This window comes from Trachurus trachurus (genome assembly GCF_905171665.1).
Source record: "Trachurus trachurus genome assembly, chromosome: 18".
NCBI classification, from domain to species: Eukaryota; Metazoa; Chordata; class Actinopteri; order Carangiformes; family Carangidae; genus Trachurus; species Trachurus trachurus.
Genome location: NC_139909.1, coordinates 22,387,438 through 22,406,674, shown reverse-complemented (window position 1 = coordinate 22,406,674; position 19,237 = coordinate 22,387,438). Strand labels below are relative to the sequence as shown.

The 19,237-nt window shown below is 42.3% G+C and overlaps 1 protein-coding gene across 2 annotated transcripts in view; it reads left to right on the top strand.

Annotated features, from left to right (window-relative positions):
- The window catches only part of LOC311001683 (RAS guanyl-releasing protein 2-like), a 51,138-nt gene that overhangs the window by 14,359 nt on the left and 17,542 nt on the right, over nucleotides 1-19,237 (top strand). Inside the window, exons 2-13 of one of the 2 annotated variants that reach the window (XM_083992799.1) lie at nucleotides 231-365; nucleotides 580-682; nucleotides 1,546-1,602; nucleotides 1,872-2,003; nucleotides 2,334-2,484; nucleotides 4,661-4,834; nucleotides 9,421-9,537; nucleotides 11,050-11,331; nucleotides 16,311-16,385; nucleotides 16,951-17,073; nucleotides 18,518-18,633; nucleotides 18,761-18,902. In XM_083992799.1, coding sequence (XP_083848925.1) covers nucleotides 296-365; nucleotides 580-682; nucleotides 1,546-1,602; nucleotides 1,872-2,003; nucleotides 2,334-2,484; nucleotides 4,661-4,834; nucleotides 9,421-9,537; nucleotides 11,050-11,331; nucleotides 16,311-16,385; nucleotides 16,951-17,073; nucleotides 18,518-18,633; nucleotides 18,761-18,902 — 1,542 coding nt within the window. In that variant the 5' untranslated portion in view covers nucleotides 231-295. Of the gene's footprint in view, nucleotides 1-230; nucleotides 366-579; nucleotides 683-1,545; nucleotides 1,603-1,871; nucleotides 2,004-2,333; nucleotides 2,485-4,660; nucleotides 4,835-9,420; nucleotides 9,538-11,049; nucleotides 11,332-16,310; nucleotides 16,386-16,947; nucleotides 17,074-18,517; nucleotides 18,634-18,760; nucleotides 18,903-19,237 lie in introns of both variants that reach the window. The other variant, XM_083992798.1, reaches the window with a different exon arrangement.

Genomic DNA, 19,237 nt, shown 5'->3' with positions numbered 1-19,237 from the left:
TGACAGCGACAGGCAGCTATCTCATGAATTCAACTCAGAAAATATCATCATACCAGCCCTGGATGTAAACAGCCGCTGATTATCTCACTCTCACAGCTCACAAAATAACCAACCACAGATCCTTTACAGAAAATGCAGCGGCGGGCACTCTCTCTCTCCCTCTCTCTCTTTGCTTCATGACTACCTCTCTAATGCTCATTCCGTCCTATTTTATCTCCTGTTGTGTTCAGTGGAAGCCACAATAATTAATCCAGCCAGAGGGAAACAAGAGGGAAAGACAGAGAGGAAAGGAACCATGGAGTCCATATTGTCGGAGCAGTCGGCCACAGTGGATGAGCTGGTGGAAGCGTGCATTAAAGCCTTTGGTAGGTCGTCTTTTTAGTAAATAATTCTTTTTTTCCATCAATGAAAACAAACTAAAATCAATTTTACATTATGTTTTATGTCATACTAATGTATTTCATCATAATCATACAATTTAGAAAAACGTCTTGGTGATCAGGCCAAGTAGATACAGACTAACTGATCACAGATGACTGTATGCATCCTAATGGAAAGCGCTGCCTTCTTATGTTTCAGATGAGAAGGGGACTTTGAAAGACACTTCCTTGGTCCGTATGGTCCTCATGATGCACCCTTGGTACATCCCCTCAACGGACATGGCTAAGAAGCTGGTGCTCAAGTATCCTCCACCTTTATTTGGCATTAGCCAAGGGCAATTGTATTATTCCCATGAATAATAACTTTGCATACATATATTTATTAGGGGTGTAAAAAAATATTAATACACTGGAATAAAGCGAAATTTTGTTTCGCAATACTTTATCATTATTTAAAAGCACTTTATCAATATTTTTTTTTATTTTGCATGATATATTCACGGTGGTGGTTCATTCTTGTATTGCATTTCCAACTCTGACCGCTCATTGGCAGCAGACCCCTTTCCTTCCACTGAACAATGAGATCTTGCAAGAGTACAGATCTGTGGCTCATTGCATTCAAGCATTAGCTAACTTAGCTCAGTCAAAAAAGGAAAACAAAAAGGCAATATATCGTCGTATCGCAATACATATCATATCGTTGCCCCTGCATCGTGATGCGTATCATATCGCCAGAATCTTGCCAATAGGCAAGGCAAGGCAATTTTATCTGTATAGCCCATTTTTACAAACAGTTTGTCTCAAAGGGCTTTACATGGCATCATAACAACATCCTCTGCCCTTAGACCCTCACATCCACTGAAAAAAACTCCCGGGAAAACCCTTTTAACAGGGAAAAATTGGAGAAACCTCAGGGTGAGCAACAGAGGAGGGATCCCTCACCCAGGACGGACACAGACGTGCAGTAGATGTTGTTACAGACAAGAAAACTGTTTATAACACAGAATATGGAAAACATAGAAATGTTAACAAGAGTTGATGAATACACACCCCTAATATTTATATACCCTAACCCCCATGTTTACTTTGTCAGAGTTGTTGTGTGAACAGAGGGAGGAAATAGATTACATTTTGAAGCAAGGTTGCACCTTGACTAGTGGATCAGATCTGAAGAGGAGAGCTCCACCGCTGAGCGCCGAACAAGAATATGCCATCTTCTCAAGTAATAATCTCTCCTGTCTGTCTGACTCTCACCCTCCCAGTGCTCTGACTCTCTGAACTTTGGTCTTTTTCCAGATGTGATTTCTTATTCCCTCTTATTTTTCCTCTTCCCTAGTCTTCTTTTTAGTGAAACCACAGGAACTTTCTTTTTCTATCTTATAAAACGCTTTGATGTTCACATTAGTCACAGTATTGTGTCGATGTAAACAACTCTGTGTATTTTCATCACCTCTTTTCCCCCTTCGTCAAAGCCTTTGTTCTGCCTTCCAGGTACTGGATCTCTGAGTTTCCAGCTGAGTTCAATCTGAACCCGGAGCTGGCCGACCAGATCAAAGACTACAAAGACCTCCTGACCACCGAGGGCAACGAGAGGCAGAGTCAGCTCATTGACCTCGAGAGTGTGTGAGTGAATCGGGGCGCCGCTGAAAGCCGTGCGTGCCGCTGACGCTTTTGAATGCGTGTTTCTGTCTGGGAGTGTTTATGTCAGCGTGCCCTTTTATTGCCTTGTTCCAAGACATAGCAGTGCTACAGTATGCAGGGTCACTGACTCCTCCTCTCCCCATCAAAGACATATGTGAGACTTCCTTTCACTGCTCTATGGGGAAATCCATTCTTCCATTCTTCTTTTTTGCAGGGCTATTGGTATTTTATTATTGTGCAAATTGTGTGATGGCATATTTTTGACTTGCACAGCTTCTCACAGATTTTCATGTGCCTTATCGTCCTTGTCAGACCATCGTATAAATGGAAGCGGCAGGTGACTCAGCGTGTCCCGTCCGTCTCCAAAAAGAGGAAGATGTCCCTCCTGTTCGACCACCTCGACTCCTGCGAACTGGCGGAACACCTGACCTACCTGGAGTACAAGTCCTTCTGCAAGATCCTGGTCAGTGTGTTGCTGCAGAACTGCGAGGAAGCTGACACTGTGCAGATATGCGTGGTGTTTACAGCTCCCGAATTCTTTGAATAGCTACTCGAGTAATTCATTGTTTACATGCCGGCAACACATCGTAGTTGCTAAGCAATGGAGGTTAAAATTGACTTTAAGTGGCAGTAATTGTATTTATTGCTCTTTGAGTCTTATTTTGGGAAGCAAAGAAAATTGCTGGGTTTGTGCTGATTTTTTATTTTTATTTTTATTTTTTACATAATATAGATAATTTATTCTGCTGTGATGGTGTTGATGGCAAGACGGGGGCAGCGGTGGTGGTCTGTTTTGGGTTTGTCTTTGTTTCTCCCTGAAAGAAATGATGACTCACTATAAAAGAGAAGACGCTGTAATAGACAGAGACATAAAGCAGAGCCCACTGGTCCGACTGTGCTGTAATGACACTTATTCTGTATTTAGACAAACTGAAAACAGCAGGGCGCTCAGATTAATGATGGGTTTTATCAGTTAGTCACTTTAATAGTCGGGTGCTTTGTCATGCACTTGCAACGGTAAATAATTTGACATTCGGGATACTACACAAATATATGAATATGAAACTGTGGCTAGCAGCTATTTGCTTAGCTGAGATGAGCACAGCAGAAAGAAACAGCAGGGAATAACAGGCCTATCCAGGATCAATAAAAGCCTCGGTCTTCCTTTTTTTTGTGTGTGCCAGGTTCCACACCAGCTGGTCAGGCTGGATTGGGTTTTAATTTGCAGGCCCGTTGAGAACTCTAAACCCAATAAAGCTGGACATTACATTGCTTGACAACATACACATGCCCGCAGCAACAGTTTTTAACACCCACTTCAAAGCATTGACGATCAGTGGTTCTGCTCAATATCAAGAGGGGTGGGGCCTGCTCCCTCAAAAAGAACTCATCTCACTGAATCGTCAGTGATGGGAATATGGCTTTATAAGTTAAAGTGAGTGTACATTATACAAATTGGCCATTTTTAGACCATCATCTAGTTGGAAAAAAGCCATTTATCTCACTCAGTATTCCTCCACACAAGGAATACTGAGTGAGTTGGTTAGTTCCAGATAAATGGCAGGTTATGATTATGGTTAGGGAGTTAGGGGGAGTGATTTGACATATTTGAGCATTTTATAAAAAAGTGACGCAGTAGTTACTTTTCCTGGTTACTTTTATAATGTAGTACTTTTGGGGCAAACAGGGAGTGGACCCGGGACCGTGTTCGATCTCCTTTGCTGTGTCCATAGACTGTAAAAAGAATGGACGTAGCACCCGTGACGTCACCCATTGGTTTGGGGGAGTCTGTTTTGTGATCCTACTACGGGCATTTGAACTGCGCCATCTTGGATTTTAGTGGGAGTTAACTTTCCATATTTGGAGAGGTGTGGCGATCAGCCGGCCGAGAACCCGCCCACTGAACTCGAAGCAACCAATTAACGGCCGGTAACTGTCTGCGAACCTGTCACTCAACGTAACCATGCCCCCATTTATGAAGCCTAAACAACACTAAAACGGTGTTCATGGAGGTGGAAACTATCGGTAGAGACCAAAAAAAAAAAAAAAGTACCAGGCTGTAAATATGTATTTTTAAGCTGTAAAGTCGGCTATTTTAACATGGCGGTCAATGGAGAGTTGCTCACTCACGCTTTTTGAACACGGAAGTGGTCTTCACTTGTAGAACCCAACTCCCTCCTTGGCTGTGTCTCATTCCCCCTCTTTCTATCCCCATTTCCTGTCTCTCAACAGCTGTCCTGTCAAAATAAAGGCATAAAAGCCTTGAAAACAACAAAAAAACAACCCTTGTCACAGTAACGAGCCCCTGTGGGCCCAGGGCCCGGGGGGTACCGACCTCCCTGTCCCCCCTGAAGCCCTGCCCCTGTTTGTAACACAGGCCACTTAAGACAAATAGTGGAGTGTCACTTTAGTAATAAATTGACGGCTTTAGTTGTGTTAATTAGTCTGTACGTAAATGGATTTTGGACACATTATTATTATTATGTGTCCAAATATTATTTCTTTTGTCCCTCACATCTGGAATGAGGCTTCTTTGGTGATGTGGTGAAAGCAAAAGGAACATTCTGATGTATTCTAAGGTTAACGCTGTGTTTTGAAGAAATGAAATAAACTGATCAATGCTCCGCTTCCCCTTTCAGTTCCAGGACTACCACAGCTTTGTGATGCACGGCTGCACGGTGGATAACCCCATCTTGGAGCGCTTCATCACGCTCTTCAACAGCGTCTCCCAGTGGATCCAGCTCATGGTGCTCAGCAAGCCCACCGCCCCGCAGAGAGCCGACGTCATCGCCCACTTCATCAGAGTGGCACAGGTCTGTCTGTTTTACCGTCAAAAAAGTTTGAAGAGGCACAGGCGGTGTTCAGGCTGCATGATGGAGCAGGCTGATAGGAGATCAGCGTCTGGGACCAGAGAGACAGGGGATAGAAAATCATTAGAGGGTGAATTAAAGATTAAACCAAGAGATATAGAGAGAAAAGGGGGGAAGGCACAATGGCTTTGATAACTTGCACACCCACACATATAAGGAGCCATCATTTCCAATTAGGTGGCACATATTGTGAGAAAAAGCGAATTAAATTTAAAAAAAGGCTTTAGAGGTATTAGCATGTTAAGAAGACTGTTGAGAGCTCTTTAAGATAATGCTGCTGTCAGCTTGCATCTCCAATAACAATAAGAACACAAAAAACAGCCCTTCTTTAGCTGGGTGATGATGCATTTTTGACATTTCCCAAAGCCTTTAATAGGCCTGAAGGCTTTGTCCCCAACAGTAGAAGAGCATGTAAAACTTCAGTTTATTTGAAACAGTAAAAATCACCCAAATTTGATATGCAAAGCTTTTGCAATTAACGATAAAATGTCATCATTCCCAAAAGAGAATGAGCTTTTTGCTGCAAAAAATATATAGTAAGTTAAGTATTTATACTTTCTGTTCGCTAGAAAGAATTCAATGATGCTCACAATGGAACAAGAGCAATAGCAGCATGTGGATTTTTTGATACTGAGAGAACTATTGCATTTGGGATGATTTTAATATCATTCAATAGAGAACCTGATATTTTTTTTACTGAAGAAGGAGAGTTGATTGAATTTAACCGTGCCTTTCAAAAATGTCACTGCAAAGGTCATTTAAAGGTCTTGAATCGTATAAAGGTAGAGTTCCATGTCTTTTTTGATTATAAGATCTATATTAATATAGTGGATGCAAGGCGAGGTAAGGTTGCTTCATTTGTGTGGCACATTTCATTTATGGGGGCAATTTTAAAGATAAAGGAAGAAAGTATCAAAAGTGTAAAAAAAAAAAAAAAAAAAAAAGCACTTAACCAATCTTCAGAAACTGAGCCTTAGGGGCTGTCACACCTACCTCGTTTGGTCTGAACCAAATATACAGGTGTGAAAGAACCCCTGGATCATGGTCCAGACCAAAGACCCAGAATTTGGTCCAACGATAAGAGGTGCAGTGGTTAGCCTACATGTTAGCGTACATGCTACACCTCAGTGGCCTCGCAGCAGAGCTCGCAGTCGTCTTCTCCTTTCCTATATCCTCCTCATGATGAGGACGTTCATCCGAATCTGAACTAGGCTCACATATTGGGCATGATGTTGAAGCTGCTGGTAGCAATGCCACAACAGTATAATTATCTTTACCACAATCTGAACTTGCTAGCTTTGCTAATGAGCTCATTTGAGGAGAGCTTTGGTGACTCGTCATACTCATGCCTGCTTACAAAGCAGTCAATGTCAAGTGTAGGGAGAAGCAGCATACTATACATAGGTAATGAGTGGTGCTCTGCATTAAAGGGGACATATTATGGAAATATACTTTTTCAAGGCTCTTTGGGTGTTTGTCTTGCCTTCCGGCCCCCAAAATGTGAGAATTGAAAAGAAAATCTGTCATTTTCAGGCTCACTAGGTTGAAATCCACGTTGATTTACGAGCTGTTCCCTCAGTTGTCTTCCAGTGATGTAACTAGGATTCGAATTTGCATAATACCACCCCTACCTGGGACCAGTAGAAGGGGCGGGGTGGGGCAAGCAGTGGTTAATTTGCATTTAAAGGGACAGGCACTGAAACCAGCCGTTCTGAACAGGGCTGTTTTGAGTGGATGAAAAGAGCTGCGATGTTTGATCCTTGGGGGATTTTGACCAAAGCATGTCACAGACATGTCTTTAAGACACCTGGGAACTATTTTAATTTGTGGAAAGGGGGCAGAATATGTCTCCTTTAATGCAGTGTCAAATGTAGACGATGTAGTAAAAACACAAACCTTGGTTTGGACTTTCAGGTGTAAAAACGCCCTTAGAAGGAGCTGTCAGGACTTTGTGATGTCACAAAAAGCAGGCACCACTCTGAGCCATAGCTCACTGCCCCAAGCCTGAGAGAGTACAGTAGGTGCACAACTACACAGAGATGGTTTTTGAACCTTAAAACTACAAATACCGTATTGACCTCAATATAAGCCGGTATTTTTTCCCAAGAAAAAAGTCAGAAAAAGATCTCTGGACTTCTCACCAAGTGAATCACAGCTTTTCGTCCTCTCACTCACACACGCACACCAGTGACCTGGAGAGAAGCAGCTGTGGCCCAGGACACATGCGGACAACCACACACACACACACGCACACTATGGAGATGTATCATTTTCTACTGCTGTACCTCTTACATGTAGATTACAGTGTAGCACTTCAATTTTGGAAAAAAAGAAAAAGTTCCTAGGGGTGCTTACATGATTACTCATATTATTTTCCAAAAGGCACAACACACTGACGAAAAGAAAGAGCCACCTGTTTATAGGTCTCTCCTATAGACTGTAGTCTACAGTGATGCCATCTCAGATAGCTGTCAACAGTCTAAACTGAAGGAGGTTCAGATATGGAACAGTCCAATTTAGGGGTGTTTGACAGTGTATCGCAAAATAAATACTATATTATATTCACAATTGCATAATTATATTATGAATATTTGAACCACTGCTGTTTTATTGCGATCTACCAGTTGATATTTCACTGATACTGAAAACATAATTTTGTTTAAAAAAGTATTTTTCCAAAAATGGGTCTTGAAAAAGAGGGGTCATCTTATATTCAGTGTATAATATTCGTATATTAAATGTTGGGGTGAATGTGGATACAATATGAGCTATAATGAATGGTAAACTATTCTCCCTGTCTCTATTTATTCATGAACTCTCTTCATTTCTACACTTGTCAACAGAACTCATCTTGCAGTCATCCACAGGTCAAAATGGCCGTAATCCTAATCTTAACTAAATCTGTTCCCTCCCTGCCAATTCCCAAACAAATCTACCAGCTCACTGCCTTCTACGCTTCTCTGACCGTATGTCTGGAGCCTTTCGTCCTGTCACTGCAACAACATCCCTTGAAAGGTCGTCCCGGGCTTTCCTGTAATTGATATCATTCCATCTTGATGTTATCATTCGCTTTGGTCGGCCAGATGGGCTGAGGGTTTTCCTTCGATGTGACAATTTACTCATCTCCTCGGTATGTGTGTGTGTGTGTGTGCGTTTGTGTGAGAGAACTTCAGTCGAGCGTAGAAAGTGCAGACGAAGAATTTTCATCTTAATAGCCCGTAGCTCTCTGTGAATGCGCCCTCATTACTGATTGCGAGGCTGCTTCGGGATTGTTTTCATCATTATGGGATGTCTCTTCTACCATCTTTTCATGCTCCTCTTCATCAGCACAACAAACTTCAGTCGCTTTTTACTCAACAGGAGCTCAGCATGTTTCTTCACCTCCTTCTGTCAGACTAATACTCCAGCGCTCCAACACCCCAGCAGAGTTTTTGTCAGCTAGAAGTATTTCACACTCCTCCGTACGGAACGCCGGATGAACAGAGTGTCCGACAGCCAGCCCATTCCGGACTGAGAGTCTGAACACCTTGGCAGATGTATGCTCCCATCTGGAAACTCCCTTGTTACATTTATTTGCCAATTTGAAATGCTTCTATTCAGAAACGTAGCCCAGTGAGAATAAGAAAATCATGTTTACGCTGATTTCAAATGTATTCCGCTGGCGCACACAGAAGGCAGCTTCGACACACTTGACATTTCCTGAAGCTTCCCCCGGGGTGCGCCGGCCCGGTTGTGTCCCATTTCAGTTTCCTATTGGGAACAAATCACAAATAACTACTCATTACTTTTCCTTTTTTTTCTTTTCTTTTTATTTGGACAGTGATGACTGGTGCTCTGATTCAAAATGTAAAAAAAACAGCCCTTTCATGCACACTGAAAAGCTCAATTCCCATTAATTTCACTGTGTGTTCTCTCTTCTCTGGCACCACATCGCCAATCAGCTGGTTGACATCTCTCACCCCCATCATGCTTACATTTATCAAAGCCCCTGGTTTCGTTTCGTTGTGACGCCAAAACCTCAGCCGGGCGTTGCCGGCGGCTGCATGAACGCGCGCCGTGGCCGAGTGAAAAACCCCCTTTTACTGGGGGAATGTGGGGCGGCCTTCCACTCACTCTGCTTTGCCAATTGATTCCAAAGGGTGTTTGAGCTGCAACCGAATGATCCCCTCTGGCAGCCCTCCCACACAGCTGCGACCCCATTGATTTTCACTGAGATGCCAAGCGGGCTGAAGGGCAGCGCGGAGCCCTGCGGAGCGCCATTCACAAAGTGTTAGCTTTAACTTTGACACAGACAGGTCGCAACATTCGGTCATATCTTGGCTTTAACTCCGTGGGCGTGCATGTGGGCAGCAGAACTTCCCTATCTGCTCCACGAGTGTTTATCTTCCTGAAAGCTTTCTCCCTTTTCACCTGCTGCTGTATCTTTCTGACTCATTTTGAATATTTCTCAACCTCTTTCCCTAAAAATCCTATTTATCACCGTCTCCGCTCCACTCAGGGCTAAATATTTCCTCCTTCTCCTTTGACAGAAACTGCTGCAGCTGCAGAACTTCAACACGTTGATGGCGGTGGTGGGCGGCCTCAGCAACAGCTCCATCTCCCGTCTCAAAGACACGCAGTCCCACATCAGCGCCGAGACCAACAAGGTAGGAGGGTTGATCAGGATCAGGATAAACTTTATTGTCCCCCGAGGGACATTTGTCTTGGACAGCAGTGCTTCACGCAATCCACATAAAGCATAAAACATACATGCACTCTCCTTAATAATAATACATTGCACCATGGACTTTAATGACTCCATGCCCGCTTAAAGTGACTTAGTAGAGTGCCAAAGTATGCCAATACAACTACAACACAATGAAAAACCTTAAGTATAAAAGTTATTCCAGTATATTTAAGGAATAATTCAACATTTTGTCATATAGGAGTAGGTCCATTACCTTCAATTATCGGTGCATGTTGTTTTAAGATCAGCGGGGCAGAGACGTGAGCTGCTCAGCGAACACAATGGAGGGGAACGGTACAGGTCCCCTGTACCTCATCAAACTCAGCAAATACACAATCCAACAACTCCAAAATGCTCTGGTGGACAAGTTGGGACCTGCACATTCACCACACTATGAAATAATCATGTAACATTACGAGACAGAGTTGTTTTCGAGGCAAATGCAGCCAGAACTACATTCCAGACATGACAGCTGGGTGGAGTGATTTCAAAAGCGCAAGTAGTTCCGAGTGTGTCGTAATGTTACAGATTATTTCAAATGTACAGGTCACAACTTGTCCACCAGAGTGTTTTGGAGTTGTTGGATTGTGTATTTAATTAGTTTTAAGAGGGACAGGGGACCTGTACCATTCACCCCCATTGTGTTCACTGAGAAGCTCACGTCTCTGCCCCGCCAATCTCAAAACAACATGCATTAAAGGTAATGAACCTACTCCTAAAACTATAGGGATTATGTCAATAGGCAAATTTACCAAAATGTTGAACTATCCCTTTAAGCAGAGCTGTTCAGTGGAAAAATTTATGTTGGGAGAAACTAGAGCTTGTTCCTATTAGTTTTATTCCTACAAATTGTATATCGTCTCCCAGATGGTAAGAGCTCTTATTCATTATGCAGAATATGTTAATGATCATTTAAAATTCTTTGTGATTGATTTCCTACAGCTGTCTCAAAAGTGGTTTGAAGGGCTTAGTGGTTTGTAGTCCTGTTCGATCACCTTCATGGCATGCTGTCCTCTCTTCCATGGCTGCTCTATTTCTGGCTTCCACCACAGACAAACAAAACCAGACAAATTCAATGCTCGCTGCATATTGATGCATTTAGCTAACAAGTGATATTGAATCTTGATTCTGTGCTGTGTGAGCTGCCAAGCTCCTTATCTGTGGCTCTTACTCCTACACCGTGGCTTTTTAAAGCTATGAATCTGGGCCATTTGACAGAGGAAAGATAAATGCAACAGTTGGGAGAGTTAGAGTGTCTTGTTGTCAGTTATGTAAGTCCATCTGGAGCAAAGTTTTACAGAATGTTTTTTGATTCTTCTGATCAAATCTCTCGAGACAGACTCTATCTGTTTACTGCCAACTCTCATCTCATCCCATTCTGCGTGTCCATCCTCTCCTCTCAAATGAATTGTCCCTCTTTGTTTTTTTACAGATCTTTAACAACCTCATTGAACTGGTGACATCGTGCGGGAACTACAGCCAGTACCGCAAACGCTTCTCGGAGTGCTCCGGCTTCCGCTTCCCCATCCTCGGCGTGCACCTCAAAGACCTGATAGCGGTCCACGTGGCGCTGCCGGACTGGGCGGACAAAGAGAAGACGCGGGTCAACCTAGCCAAGACCCAGCAGCTGTACGCCATCCTTCAAGAGCTGGCCCTCATCCAGACCACTCCGCCCAGCATCGATGCCAACACAGATCTGCTCAACCTGCTCACGGTGGGTTGCACAGACAGGACACAGTGTGTGTGTGTGCAGAGTCCAAGCTGAATGTTTGGCTCGCACAACAGTGTACAGTATATCAGGTCTTATCAGGTCTTGCAATCGCGGGCTGTGAAAAACTTTGATAGGGATGAAGACTTTGCGTCCAGGCAGCCTGTTACACTCCCTTTGCTCTGCTGCGATTTCATTGGCTCGCGGTCAGAGAGGCTGTGCTGTAGCCAGCTTGGACACAAATCTGTGCACAGACAAAAGGACTGGAGAGTGTGAAGAGCTGACCAAGGCCTTTTAAACATTCAGGATCAAAATATACTGTGCTCCAAAGTAGTCAAAAGAGCCGGTATTCATTATTGATAATAACTAATAGTAATTATTGAGTCCACATTTCCCGTAACATAACTCTCCACCAGCTTTTGCTTTTCCGGTTTGCTCTATATCGCCTTTCTGTAAACAGTTGAGGTCTCTAGCCTGTTTTAACATGACCCTGATGACATCATCAGTTATTTTTAAAGGTCCCTTCTGATCCACAACAAACATTATACAACTGGTTCCACAGGCTGTTCTGTCCTTCCCATAAGGAGGAAACTGAACTCCATGTGTGAAATACATAAAAAATACTCTTAATGAATTTGAACAATCTGTAATAATAATAAAGATCAAACAACATTTCATTCATTCGACATCAATGCTTGCTCACCATTAGCCTTTTATCCAGAACAAAGAGTCGTGTGTGTGTGTGTGTGTGTGTGTGTGTGTCAGCATCTCTACATTGAACTTCACCCAACTTCAAATTGTTAACCTGTGCTGAAAGCCCCTGTCTGTTCCTGTCTACTGATTTAAGGCTAAAGGGCTTTTTTTGGCTTTGAAATAACCTGAAAAGAGGATCACAGCAGAATCAGCGTTGCCTTTTAAATCTCAACACTTTTGCACTAAAGCCTTTTTTACTTAAGGGATCACATAACTACATAGGAACAGTCTCGTCTTACCGATTAGTCTTGTATTTTCGTTTCTCTATTGGTTGTGAGGTAGGCCCCGAATCTTCCTCCATTGACTCTTTGTCTGTCCTAACTTACAAAACATTGCTCTCTCATGCCTGTCAATCACCAAACACCAACAGGAAGAAAAGGAAGCCTGCAGCAGTATATAAACCCACCACACCATGAAAAAAACCAATATGTAGGCTTAAAGGTCTCATGTCATTTACATTTGTGGTTTAAAGAACCCAAAACCATCCAACCAGTGCAGTTTTACATCTCTTCTCTCAGCCATGCTGCACGGTTAAGGGTGGTGACTGTTTTGTTATGACATCACAAACTTTCACAAGTCCTAACGGCTTGTTTTAAGGGCTCAGTTCCTAAATGCACGCAGTGTGCATTTCTCTGTGGACTGAAGTTCTGATACTTTCATGGTATTAATATAGAACCCAGAGCTGCTTGTTAACCACATGAGACGTGCAGCTTGTTTAATGACACTGAAGTGAGAGGTGTTTGTGCAGACATACAGTATAATTCACATGTATTTAGTACGAGTGGAAACAGACTGATCTCAATGTGAAAGCTTAGGCGATGTTTTTGTACCTCGCACTCAACTCGTGTGTGTGTGTGTGTGCATCAGTATTTTTTGGCAGATGCAGATAAGAGTTTCCTGAATTTGAAATGGGGGGGAGCTTTCTGAGTTTAAACAATCCCAAGAGATCAATTACTCAATTCGACTGCAGGTGTTTGTGCGAGATTGCAGCCTCCATCCCCCCCTTCTTTTTCTGTGTAAATGAAAAGGAACAACTTGACAGGTTTTCAAGCTGACAGGCACCGGGGAAGTTTGCTGGACAGAGTCAATACCCAATTATCTTATGCCAGCGCTTATTGGAGTTGATTCAGCTTGAGTCCTGCTTGGCTCACAGCAAGGAGACCAAAATAAAGTCAATAAATCCTTCAAAAATAATGAAAAACTAAAGGCATGCCTGTGTGGAGAGCTAAAAATAAACAAACCACACAGGTTTATAAGATTATATCACTCTGAATGTGGTGAACTATTTCAACGACCTTTGCCCTGGAATACTGCAGGCTGCTCTACTATAAATCAGAGGGACAATACAAGAAAAAACAAAAACAAAAAAAAAAACTTTTCCTTCCGCACTTACATCTCCAACTCAATGAAACCCAGGAAACACAATTACAGTAAGAGAATAGCTCTGAGGAAAATAATTAGGGGCCAACAGTGGATGCAGTGGATGATTACATGTGGCAGTTGGCTGTGATGTGTTAACTGGAGCAAAAAATAGATGCTGTTTTCTTACCTGTTGCCATAGCGGCTGCGTTAATGCAAAAGACGCCTGTGCTGTCACTGTCATCGCATCGGCTAATTCTGACTTGAGCTTTGCTTTGTGTATGTGGGGCTTTGTATATATATGGGGCCATTAGTCTATTTACAACAAGAAGTATCTGGAATGCACAGCTCAATATTTTCCATTATCCAAAAGCAAAGAATATTTATGGCTGCAATATTTATTGCAACAGCTTTTGTTTTATTTCCATTGGAATGCAATGAGCATGATGCAGATTCAGACATTTAAAGAATAATTTCACCTGAATCATGTAGACATATTTTCTCTCTTTACTGTTCTATTATAATATTTTCATTTAATTGGACCGGGTTCTTGTGATTTATGGATTTCTGTGTCTGTTTCTGTAAAGTTTACTGTCGCATCTGCCTGAAAACTGTCCAGGAATGTGTTTGTTTTAAACGCTGAGGATTAAGAGAGTCTCTCTAAATCTTGCTTAAACTTTTCCAAAACAAATCTAGATTCCTCTCTTCGTGCAAACTACGTAAGACACGGTGTTATTTACCAGAACTTTGAGCGTGCTGTGCACAATCGTTTTTGAACTTTGAGAACTGCTGATTGAGGTTTCATAATGTGGCCTCAGAGTGAGCCCGGTGTCTCTGCTCAAAGATGCAACAAATAACCACAGGCGAGTCATTTCATTTGTCACAACATGCTCAAAAACTAAATATAACAATGGCTGCGACACATGAAAAGCAGTTTTACATGAAGTTATTGGAGTTAACAAGGCAATAGATGAGTAAACCAACCAGATCTCTCGTACCACAAGGGTACAGCTGCAGCAAGGTGGAGAGAGACAGACAACTGAACAGGAAGGCTGGCCTATATAGACTCAGCCCAATCAGAGCAGGTAAATGTCAAATTGTCAAACAGGAAACACCAAAATAAAACGGGATGTAACACTACCTCCCAGAATGATGGCACTTCAGAAATCAGAAAATCAAGTACAATGAAATGTAGGTAAAGACTCTGAAATGCGGCGACACTATTCGTACGCATGTGATAGAACATCAGCTACAATGTTTTCCTGGTCTTTCTTTGTAGTTTTGAACCATATTGGCCCAATGCATTAGACACAGGCTGCTGTTGCAGGAATACCCAAGGATTATGGTCTGTTTACACAGCAACAAGCTCAAGAGAAGGGCTGACACATACCTCAGGCTGCAGTAAAATAATGCTATTGTCTTTCTTTCTAAGTCGTGCTGTAGTTAGGCAAGGCAAGGCATCTTTATTTATATAGCGCATTTCATACCAAGGCAACTCAATGTGCTTTACATAAAGACAAACCTTTTTTTTTAAAGAACAGCATAAAAAAACACAGTTAAAAGCAGGAGCAAAGAATAATAAAAAAGTAAACTAGAAGAAAATAGATGAAGTTAAAAGTTCTTAAAAAGAGCTCAGCTATAAACACATGAAAAGAGAAATGTTTTTAACCTGGATTTAAAAGTGCTCACAGTTGGAGCTGACTTCAGTTCTGCTGTTACCCAGGAAAGGTATTGTAGCGCACAGTGGGGGGGTCAGCAACACAGCTCCATCACCTGTGTCACTAGCATCAACTTCAAGCCTTCACAGCTTGGAAGGCCTGTTCAGTCCCACACCAACTCCCTATAGAATGGCTAACAAGGTCAGTCAGAGGAGAAGGTGATAGGTAGTGAGATAGGTGATGTTGGTTTTGGCAGACTCACGCTTGCTCGGGTTCAGCACCACGAAGGTAGAGCTGCAGCAAGGCGGAGGGAGAGAGAGAGAGAGCTGAACAGGAAGGCCGGCTGATAAAGACTCAGCCCACAGACTCCACCCAATCAGAGCAGGCACCTGTCAGACTGTCAACAGGAAGCACCAAACCAAAGTAGGATGTAACACGTTGTAAAGCTGAAGTGGGCCGTCACTCACAGTCCAGGACCAAAGTGCTGTACAGGATAATAAATAAAAGTACCAGAAATAAAGACACAACATCTTACACAAAACATAGAATTACAAGTAAAAAAACTGGATAAAATAATCTAAAAGGCATATAACATGGATAAAATAATAGCCGTGCAATAAAAGAAACAATTAAATAAGATAGAAATCTAATCAAATCAAGTCAAATCAAGCCAACGTCTTACCAGGGAACAAAGGCCAAGGAGGAGAGGTGGGTTTTAAGAAGAGATTTAAAAACTGGCAGAGAAGAGGCCAGTCTAAAGTTTTGAGGGAGATCGTTCCATTGTTTTGGAGCTGCAACAGCAAATGCATGGTCCCCCCTGAGTTTCAGCTTGGTTTTTGGCACAGTCAGGAACAGCTGATCAGCTGACCTGAGAGAGCGGGTGGATGTAGTATATGGAAGAAGAAGCACAGCCATGAAATACAACTTGAGACAATACAGCTACATATATTTGATGAAAAAAAGAAAAAAAAACTCCATCCCAGATGTCTCAGTGTCTCATCATGTTTGATAGTGAAAAGCCCTGGTGATGTGTGGAGGGTCAGTCAGAGATCCATTAGTTGGAAACCGGTCATCCATCCTTGGATGTGGCCGAGGAGCATTACAACCACATAACCCCAGTTCTCTGGACATGTTCTCTTCTTCCCCTGAGGTGAATTACATGAACACATGAAGACATGTTTGGAGACAGATTGATGACATGGATGTTCTGTGCAGGTCTCTCTGGACCAGTACCACACCGAGGAGGAGATCTACCAGATGTCTCTCCAGAGAGAACCCCGGAAGCCAGTGGTGAGCGGCTCACAGATTTACACAACTGACACTCTTTCTTTCTTTCTTTCTTTCTTTCTTTCTTTCTTTCTTTCTTTCTAATATCCCTATATATTTTACAGTGGTGGGCTCCGCTTTCCTCCTGCTCTGTTATTATGATGGACACTTCTGCTTCTCCTCATCTTTGGAGAGGTGCCACCTGCTTTATGAAGCTGCCAACCCCCCAAAATAGAGGCAGTATTCATCCTCGGAGTATTGAACTGAAATATTTAAATGGACAAAACCAGCCCACCAGCATCCCAGAATCTATATCTGCCCTTTTCTATAATAGCTTAGATGCTATTGCAAATGTATATTGAGTGGCATGAAGAAAAGTGTCACACAGGCATATTGGAAATCTTTACTTTCATTCTCTCCTGACATTTTTGATCCACTGCAGTAACTCTTGACTGCTGCTCTCTACAACATCTACTGTCCTTTCTTTCTCCTTTGCAAGAGGACACCACCACCTCCTCCTCCTCCTCCTCCTTTGTCTTCTTCTCCCTCCCTGTGTTAATATTGATGTCCTGCTCTTCGGTTTCAGCAGCAGAACACCAGCCCCGCCCCCGCGCCCGACGTCAAGCCCACGGTGATCGACGACTGGGCCGTCTCGGTGAAGCCCAACGCCGACCCGACGATAATCAAGAAACACATCGAGAAGATGGTGGAGGTGAGTTGAGTCGTAACCTCTGAGGTCTAGCTGTGAGGGCAACCGGGAGGCTGGAGATCAATCACCTGTTGTTCAACCTCTCCACCACCGTCTTGACATGGTTGCTGTGAAGTGTTGCTCTTTGCTCAGGCTACTAACCACAGTTACCAAGGCTGGCTTATTTAGAACCTTGCAACATTTCTTTTTATTTAGCTTGTTTGTTTCTGTGGTTTAACAGCTTTTCAGCCTGAACTAATGAAGTCCTGAAATACCCCATGGGAAGATTTACATTTCAATGATACACTATGTCAAAACAAGGCTAATTTCTTATCCTTAAAAAAGTGCATTTTTGGTACATTTGAATAGATACATTACTTTACATTAGTCTCCTGCTTGTGGACACACTCCATTTCATCAAAGCTCTTTGAGAAATTCGTTATGTTATGTTATACGTTACGTTTTACATATTATATTATATTATATTATATTATGTGGACACACTCCATTTCATCAAAGCTCTTTGAGAAATTTGTTATGTTATGTTATGTTATACATTACGTTTTACATATTATATTATATTATATTACATTCTATTCTATTCTATTCTATTCTATTCTATTCTATTCTATTCTATTCTATTCTATTATATTCTATTATATTCTATTATATTATATTATATTATATTATGTGGACACACTCCATTTCATCAAAGCTCTTTGAGAAATTTGTTATGTTATGTTATGTTATGTTATGATATGTTATGTTATGTTATGTTATACGTTACGTTTTACTTATTCTATTCTATTCTATTCTATTCTATTATATATGTGGACACACTCCATTTCATCAAAGCTCTTTGAGAAATTTGAGAGTTACAGTATGTTATATTATATTATATTATATTATATTATATTATATCACCCCATCCCCTTTCCCCTGACATTGAAAAGACTGGTTCTGTGGTTATATGACAGTTATGTGAAACTGTGGCTGTTCATGAAGCTGCCACTGGTTCAAACTGGTTATACTGATAGTTTGACTCATTACATGTCTTGCATATAAAAAAGACCACATGTTAACAAGGTTAGAAATAAATGAGCTTCTCTGCCTTTTTTTTTTTTTTCCCCCCACAAGACTCTCTCGGATGAGCACTTAGCCGCACGGCCTGATGAATGAAACCTATTAATTATCAGATACGCGTCTGAAAGACTTGATTATCAGCAAGTCTGGTGCATTCAAACTGTTTCATAAAGCTTCATTCATGAGTGTGATTGAAAAGCATTCACGCTGCTGAGCTTTAAAGCTCTGCTCAGTGATTTAATTATTATTTATTCATGCAAATGTTGTGTTGGAATTCATTTTATCAGCATATTATTCATACTTGACCCAAATGATGTCTGTCCTGTGGTCAAGGTGATGGAATTGCAAGTAAATGTTGAATCCGTGTCTCTCTCTCGCTTTGCAGTCCGTCTTCAAAAACTTCGACACGGACGGCGACGGCAACATCTCCAGGGACGAGTTTGAAGCCATCAGGAACAACTTCCCGTACCTCAGCAAGTTCGGAGAGCTGGACAAGAACCAGTGAGCGCTTTTGCACGTTTGTTCTCCTCTCGCAGATGGATCCGCACGAGGAGCCGACTGTCTGCACAGCTGCTGCAACACTCACGTCTCTGTCTCTCTGTCTCTCTATCGCTCCTTCCTCTCACAGAGATGGCAAGATCAGCAGAGAGGAGATGATCGACTACTTTATGAAAGCCAGCTCGCTGCTCAACTGCAAGATGGGATTCATCCACACTTTCACCGAGGCCACCTACGTCAAGCCCACGTTCTGCGAACACTGTGCCGGCTTTGTGAGTAAACACTCACTCTCTCTCTCTCTGATCCTATTTTCAGCTACTTTCTTCCACTAATCACAGTCGATAGTAAAATTACACAACCCAGTTTACATTACACAGTTGCAATAGATACAGATTATCAGCTACTGCATCGGCCGTGTGATTTATAAACGCTTCACCCGCCTGAACCAATATTGATCTTTCTTTAGTCTGCTTTTGTGTTTTCAAACGCATCGATCCTCCATCCCCGATCGAAGGCACGTGTCGTAGTTTGGCAAGGGGTCAAAGGTCGGCTGCGCTCAGAGAGCCCCCGTGTACCCGCGCGCAGGCTATCTGCACTTCATTATTTG